The sequence below is a fragment of the Mus pahari genome, chromosome 14, assembly GCF_900095145.1.
Source record: "Mus pahari chromosome 14, PAHARI_EIJ_v1.1, whole genome shotgun sequence".
Classification (NCBI taxonomy): domain Eukaryota; kingdom Metazoa; phylum Chordata; class Mammalia; order Rodentia; family Muridae; genus Mus; species Mus pahari.
This window is the reverse complement of record NC_034603.1, coordinates 67,148,120-67,156,542: the sequence shown is the minus strand read 5'-3', so window position 1 is coordinate 67,156,542 and position 8,423 is coordinate 67,148,120. Positions and strand designations below refer to the sequence as shown.

Genomic DNA, 8,423 nt, shown 5'->3' with positions numbered 1-8,423 from the left:
GAGAGAGAGAGAGAGAGAGAGAGAGAGAGAGAGAGAGAGAGAGAGAGAGAGAGAACGAAGCTGTGCACCCACACGTGTTCATTTGTTTTTCACTTCATACCAAGACCACTTTTTTCACCACCAATGTAGAATATGGTGAGGAACAAGGATTCTTTGTTCTTCTCACCTGGACTGGAGTCAGGACAGCTTAAGATATTTGCAGTGTGCCATAGAGGGAGCTATTGACATTTTCAGGTCTCAGACTGTCTATAAAATATGGATGATGCATCCATTGTACCTTTCAAAGATTTAGAGATCTAATCCATGTAATATGCCTATTATAGGGGCTGGCATGCAATGTAGGCTCTCTGTTTGTGAGTTGTGTTAGTTTTTGTTTGTTTTTTTTACAGAAATACTACTTTGGTGGCTTGAATATCCTTGGCCCATAGGTAGTAGTACTTTTAGGACATGTGACCTTGTTGGAGGCAGCATGTCATCGTGGGAATGGGCTTTGAAGCTTCAGCCAGTGTGGAAGGTCAGTTTTCTCTTGGCTCCAGTCAGATCAAGATGGATAACTCTCAGTTCCTCCTGTGTCATGCCTGTCTGGAAGCTGTCATACTCCTACCTTGATGATAATGGACTGAACCTCTGAACCTGTAAGACACTCCAATTAAATGCTGGCCTTTATAAGAATTGTCTTGGTCATGGTGCCTCCTCACAGCAATGGAAACCCTAACTCAGACAGAAGTTGGTACCAGGGACTATGGTATTGCTGTGATTGGCCTGACCATGCTTTTGTTTGGAAGAATGTTGATAATTATATTTACAAACAAAAATCAAACTTAATTTTATTTTATTTCATTTTTCAATATTATTTCAATTTTTTTAACATTTTAACTTTAGTTAAAATGTAATTGCATAATTTCCTTTTCCCTTTCCTTCTTCCCCTACAATCTATGTCCATTCCTCCAAATTCTTTGCTGCCCTTCTACTCTTTCTCAAATTGATGGCCTCTTTTTCTTTGATTACTATTGTCACATGTATATAAATAGAAAACTATATAAATACCACCTGCTGAGTCCATTTATTGTTGTTATTGGTCACATCAATTTTGCCTAAAAGTATAGTGGCTATGCTTTACAAATTAATAAAATGTTAACTACCTCCTGGCTCTCATTTTGTTTAACTTGTAATTCTAAATATGTACGTCTGAGGTTGTTCAAGTCCACCTAGATAATAAACAGTAATTTATAAAGAATTATAGGGTAGCAACAAAAGATGCTCTAATCAATAGCTGAAAAGGGATTTTTTAATCCTCCCCAAATCTTTTTCCATTGGAGTGACCAGAATGTAAGGAAAACAGTTCCTGAAAATTAACAGACAATTCTTCCTGAATAAACAAAGTGGCTTTCAGCTACCTCAATGGAAATAATGTGTAACATTTTACAAGAATTATAAGCCTAGAAAAACTGCTGTGTCAGTAAAGTCTGGCCAGGGGCAGTCACATTCTCAGGGCAAGGACCTTACTGTGCTTATTATTTTGTCATATATATATATATATATATATATATATATATATATATATATGGATTTAGGAACCATTACAAGCAAATCAATTCCATACATTAATTGCTGTGGCATTGGCACATGGAGAATTATTAGTGGATTGAAAATCAAATCCAGAGATACACCAGATTATATGAAAGAAGTTGCTGTTTTTAAGTGGTGACTGTAATTATTGGTTTTAATTGTCAACTTTATACAATAGGGAAATCATGTAGGAAGACAGTCTCTATGAGGGACCACCTAGATCAGGTTAGCCTTTGGGCTTGTTTGTGGGAGAATCTCTTGATTATTTTAACTGATATAGGAAAAGTCACCTGTTGTAGCCAGCTAATCAATCTACTGGCTCCCTTAAGTAATTTTAAACATGAGTTCTTACAGCACTAAGAGATCAATCATTATGTGAAGCTTTGCTCTGAACACCAGTCATTTTGTTCTGCTTCTTCTCTCATATATCACATCCAGACCACAGTTCCTGCTTTCTCCTCTCCTCCCAGTCCCCCCATCACCATCTCCACCCCCCATCTCCCCAGATCTTCTCCTTCATTTCCCTTCAGAAAAGAGAAGGCCTCATGGCAAAACGAGTTACAATAAGACTAGGTAGAAATCCTTATATCAAGGCTGGACAAAGCAACCCAGTGGAAAAGGGTCTCAAGAGCAGGGAAAAGAGTCATAGACACCCCCACTCCCACTTTTGGGAGTCCTACAAGAACACCCAGCTACAAAACAATAAGATGTATGCAGAGGACCTAGGTGAATGCCACAGGCAACAGAAGGAGACTGTGCACCGCACTGAGTGTAGCTTGAGAGTAGGAGACCTCAAAGCTCACCCTCAATGACACATCTCCTCCTACAAGGCCACACCTATTTTAATAAGGCCACACCTCCTGATAGTGTCACTCCCTATGGGCCAAGCATTCACACACACAAGTCTATGTCGGACATCCCTATTCAAATCACCACACCACAGTTGAAAGCAGTATTTCTCTAGAATCCTGTGTCTGATGCAAACTCTATGAATGTAATTTCTGTGTAAGAACATGTAAGATTGAAAATAGGTCTTATATTCATCTTAATGTCTCTAAAAATTAATCACAAACCAGATTACAAAAACTTGTAGAACATATGAAAATATTTCGGTAAAATGTCAATAAAGCATAATAATGAGAGGTCTTAATGTTCCAGAAGAATGTATTTAAAACTATTAGGTGTATTACCCTAGCTCCGATCTCAGTCCCAGAGATCTGTGGGGCATTAAAATACTGATTCATAAGTCATGCTTAATTATCTCACAGTGCACCGGGGTGCGGAGACAGACCCATCTTTGAAGGCCTTAGGAATTTCATGAGTTCAGTGAGCTCCTACATAGGCATTCTGAATTCTCGCTTTTGAAAAGGGGGACTTCACTTCCTGTTTCATTCCAGCAGTGCACCTGACTGCAGCCAGAATTTATCTACTGCAGATTCTGCCTCCATTTGAAGCTCCTCTGAATACATGTCTGGGTGAGACCTGCCGCCCAGACAATGACTCTCCCATGTCACATGACAAGCAGGGACTGAGGTCATGGAATACTGCAGTTTGGGGGAAAAATGCAAGAGATGATTCATAAAGAATACCAGGAAACATGAGAAAAGTAAAGTCATTATTTCCTACATATAGGTAGATTTTACTAGAAAACTACAACCTATTAAGTTGCTTTTGTATCATATAAACAATAACAAGGAAAAAGGATTTTCATAATTACAGAAACAACTTAGCTGAGTATAAAAGGGGACCCGCAGCAAGGAGACTCCAAAACATAAAACTCACTCACTTGTAAACCCACCAAGAACCTCCACCTCCAACACCATGGTCAGCTCCTGTTGTGGCTCTGTCTGCTCTGAGGAGGGCTGTGGCCAAGGCTGCTGCCAGCCCAGCTGCTGCCAGACCACCTGCTGTAGGACCACCTGCTGCCGCCCCAGCTGCTGTGTGTCCAGCTGCTGCAGGCCCCAGTGCTGCCAGTCTGTGTGCTGCCAGCCTACCTGCTGCCGCCCCAGCTGCTGCCGCCCTAGCTGCTGTGTGTCCAGTTGCTGCAGACCTAGCTGCTGCCAGTCTGTGTGCTGCCAGCCTACCTGCTGCCGCCCCAGCTGCTGTGTGTCCAGCTGCTGCAGACCTAGCTGCTGCCAGTCTGTGTGCTGCCAGCCTACCTGCTGCCGCCCCACCTGCTGCCGCCCCAGCTGCTGCCGCCCCAGCTGCTGCATCTCCAGCTGCTGTCAACCCTCCTGTGGTAGCTCCAGCTGTTGTGGTTCCAGCTGCTGCCGCCCTTGCTGCCGCCCCTGCTGCCGCCCCTGCTGCTGTCTGAGACCAGTCTGTGGTCAGGTCTGCTGCCAAACCACTTGCTACCGCCCCACCTGTGTCATCTCCACCTGCCCCCGCCCCATGTGCTGCGCCACCCCCTGCTGCTGCTGAGAACTTTCTTGAACACAGCTACTCTTTTCTGTCTCCTTTGTTATGAAAATAGACCTGTGTGCCTCATAACCATCTTGAGAGAGCCCTTTCCCTTCAGTTGTGTGTTCATGTCTCAGACTCAGGAAAGCTGCCTCTGGTGACTTCTATGTTATTTTAGGCTAAAACATGGAATTGGAGGTTAAGAAATTAATACAGAAGGAGATGAAAGTGGATCCTGAAAGGGTTACAGGGAAGAAAGGAAATGTTAATGTGATCAAAAACCCATTGTATGCATGTATGAAATTCTTAAATAATTAATATTAAATACTGTATTTTTGAAAAGAAATTAATAAGAGTACAGTCTTCTCCGCTCACGTGTGGAAATACACCCAGCATCTGTGGAGTCAGGTTAAACCTTCAGACCTGAAGTCTCATGGTGCCGTCTTGTTTTCCTTCAACTGTAACATTTCTGTATCTTGCTGCTGCTATTTCTAAATAAAATTCATTCCACTGGTATAGAAATACAAGGGTTGTTTTGCGTGTGTGTGTGTGTGTGTGTGTGTGTTGCTTTAGAACTATTGACTTTGACTAAGGAACATTATATACCAAGCACAACTACACCAAACTTTCCTGATCCTGCTATCACAACTTTGGAAAATTTCCAACACAGTGAGTTAAAAATTTGCAAACATATTGTTGCCCAGTACCCCCAGAGCTCGTGTCTCTAGCTGCATATGTAGCAGAAGATGGCCTAGTCAGCCATCATTGGGAAGAGAGGCCCCTAGGTCTTACAAACTTTATATGCTCCAGTACAGGGGAACGCCAGGGCCAAGAAGTGGGAGTGGGTGGGTAAGGGAGCAGTGCGGGGGGAGGATATAGGGAACTTTCAGGGTATCATTTGAAATGTAAATAAAGAAAATATCTAATAAAATTTAAAAAATTGCAAACAGGAAGTAACTAGTTAGTCACAGTGAGTTCATGAGCACACCAACCTGTCATATTCAGAAGACACGGACGTATAGTCTTTCCATTCTCTTTTTGTGATGCTTCCTGAGCAGTGTGAATGCATGCATGTATGCGAGTGTGCGTGCACGCGTGTGTGTGTGTGTGTGTGTGTGTGTGTGTGTGTGTGTGTGTGTGTGTGTGTGTGTGTTTGTCGCAGATGCTTTTTTTCCTATTGTATAGTTTTGGCTTTGTCAAAAATCAAGTGTGTATAGGTATTTGGATTTACTTCTGGTTCTTTGTTCAATCCAATTCCATTGGTCAACCTGTCTGTTTATATGACAATATCATGTGGTTTTTTTATTGTAGGGGATTATGATACCTCGAGATGTTCTTTTACTGTACAAAATTGCTTCAGCTATTCTGGATTTTTTGTTTTTCCATATAACATTGAGTGTTGTTCTTTCAAGGTCTGGAAAGAACTGTGTTAGAATTTTAATGAGAATTCCGTTGAATCTGTAGATTGATTTTGGCAGGATAGCCATTTTTCACACTATGTTAATCTTACTGATCTATGAGCATGAGAGAGCCTTCTGTATTCTGATACCTTTTTCAATTTCTGAATCTATAAGGGTGACTAAGACTCCTAGCAATAGGAGATACGGAGCCTGAACTGACCATCTCCTGTAACCAAGCAAGATTTCCAATGGAGGGATTGGGACACCAACCCAGCCATAAAACCTTAGATCCACAATTTGTCCTGCCTACAGGATATGCAGGCATAAAAGATGGAGCAAAATTTGAGGGAAGGGCCATCCAATGCCTGGCCCAGCTTGAGACCCACGCTGTGAGAGGGAACCCACTCCTGACACTGCCAATAATACTCTTCTATATTTGCAGAGAGGAGCCTCACATAACTGACATCAAAGAGGCTTCACCCAGCAACTGATGGAAACAGATGAAGAGACCCACAAATATTAAGTGGTGCTTAGGGAATCCTATGGAAGAGGAGGAGGATGGATTGATGGCCCCAGAGGGATCAAGACACCACAAGAACACCAACAGAATCAACTAACCTGAGCCCATTGCAGTTCATAGACACTAAACTGCCAATCAGAGAGTATGCATGGGATGGGCCTAGGCCCTCTGCACATATGTAGCAGTTATGCAATCTGAGTCTTTTTGTGGGACTCCTAAAGAGGGAGAAGGGTCTGTCTCCGACTACATTGCCTGTGTCTAGACCTCATCCCCCTAACAGGGCTGCCTTGTCTTGCCTCAATAGAAGTAGATGCAAGATGCACCTAGTCCTACTGCAACTTGATATGCCAAGGCTGGTTAATATCCATGGGGGGCCTCCCCTTTTCTGAGGAGAAGGGAAGGATAGATGGGTGTAGGGCAAGGAAGGTGAGGGGAAGAAACTGGAAGGAGATAAGGGTGGGGAAGTTGAGATCAAGATGTAAAGTAAAAGAATAACTTAATAATTAAAAAAAAACAATATCTAGCTTTTCAGACTAGTCAACTAATATACTTTCAAGTCTGTTGTCACTTTGAGCATCAAAAATATGTGCATGAACTTCAAAATGAGTGAAGCACAACACACACACACACACACACACACACACACACACACACACACACGGAAAATGTTTTTGTTTTTGTTTTTGTTTTCCAAGACAAGGTTTCTCTGTATAGCCCTGGAACTCACTTTGTAGATCAGGCTGGCCTCGAACTCAGAAATCCGCCTGCCTCTGCCTCCCAAGTTCTGGGATTAAAGGCGAGCACCACCACACCCGGCTTGGAAAATGTTTTAAAATGCCAATGCGTGGATGTTAAAAAAGTGAAGATTAATTTCTGGGTATGCAGAAACAGAGTTGCAGACTTAAACGTCCTAGAAGAATTACCTTTCCCACATTCTCCCACTCAGCTTCTGGATATCATTTCTATCCATGTATAGGAAAATGATTTTCTCTGGAGGACAAGCTCATCATTCTAAGATGTTTCCAGAAAACATAAAGTGGAAAACACTCATTCAGTGAGTACAGAGAGGTCCCTCAGACCCCTCCACACTCTCGCCTTAACTTGCTCCTTCAAAGGCTTTTCCTTCTCCAATGTCTTTCTCCTCATGCCTATTCCCTTACTAAAAAGAGATATCCTTTCCATAATTAATGTAAATCTTGCGTTCTACCCCAACAACAGCTCCAAACACACCCCCACATCCTTCCCTTTCCTTTCCACAACTCCCATTTGTACACTTTGACTCTCCCAAATCACAAAGCCACCTCTCTTTCCCTTTCTGAACGTCATAAAACCCTATTATACTCCAAGACCCTTCTGCCTAGATTTCCACCCCCAATACCCTCTACCCCAAACCAACTTCAGAGGCCTCACACTCATCATCTAGTCCCTTTCACCCAAGTGGTTTCTGTGTCTCACCTCTTCACCCTACAATACTCCCATACTGACAGTCAAAAACCAAATCCCAATAAAACCTTCTACCTAGTCAAAGACCTTTACTCCACTAATGCTTCCATTCTCCCACCCCCTTCTGTCGTCCCCAACACTTAAATCATCCTATCTGATATCCCCAGTAACACTACTGACTTTTCAGTCTGAGATATTAAAGGTACTTTTTATCACGATCCCTAGATACACATTCTCAACATCTTTTTGCCCTCACTTGGACAGACTCCGGTAGTCAACAACCCCAGCAACTGACCTGGACTGTCCTTCCCCAGGGATTCAAATATACTGCCCACCTTCTCAGCCAGGCACTCACTGTGGACCTGGCCTGACTTCCTGCTTTTCCCTCAGCCTGTGTCAGTATCTGGATGACTTCCTTCTCTGCCATCCTTCCCTCTCAGATAGCCAATGGAACATTGCCTCATTCTTCAGTTTCCTTAGCTCCAAAGGTTACCAGATCTCACCTTACAAAGCTCAACTCTTCTCTCAAGTAAACTATATTGGATTCTTTCTCATCCCAATAAACACATCACTTTAGACCACCTTGTCCATCTCTCCTCCTTATCGCCACCCTCAATGAAATCCAAACTGCTCTCCTTTTGGGGGATGGCCAACTTCCCCTGCTCATAGGTACCTGGGTATTCACTTCTAACACATCCTCTAACCGCAGCTAGTTCTGGATCTGCCCACAAGCCTTGTCATCCCAATGACAAACAAATCTTTAAATGAAAAAAACAACAGACAAAAATAAACAACAAAAATAAAAACCACCCTTTTCAGCCCCAGCCCTCTGCCGCCAAAATCCATGTAGACTTTTCCATAATTACACTTCAAAGAACAAAACAAAAACAAATAAACAAACCCAAGATTATGCCCTGGGGGTTTTAGAACACTTTCTAGGACTGACTTTTGACCCTATCACTTAACTCTTCAAAACTCTAGACGACACCAGTCTGTGGCTGACCACTCTGCCTACATGATTTGCTACAGCCTTTTTTGCTCATCTCTCTCTCTCTCTCTCTCTCTCTCTCTCTCTCTCTCTCTCTCTCTCT

General features: G+C 42.7%; 1 protein-coding gene across 1 annotated transcript; it reads left to right on the top strand.

The window, feature by feature from the left end:
- The first annotated feature begins 3,390 nt into the window (after nt 1-3,390).
- LOC110331096 (keratin-associated protein 4-6-like) lies at nt 3,391-3,990 on the top strand. The gene has a single exon (XM_021211470.1). It carries the CDS (start codon nt 3,391-3,393, stop codon nt 3,988-3,990), a length of 600 nt encoding a protein of 199 aa, XP_021067129.1.
- The last annotated feature ends 4,433 nt before the right edge of the window (nt 3,991-8,423 follow it).

Excerpts from the sequence above, each read along its gene's own strand:
- LOC110331096 (XM_021211470.1), top strand. The coding sequence starts at position 3,391 with ATGGTCAGCTCCTGTTGTGGCTCTGTCTGCTCTGAGGAGGGCTGTGGC.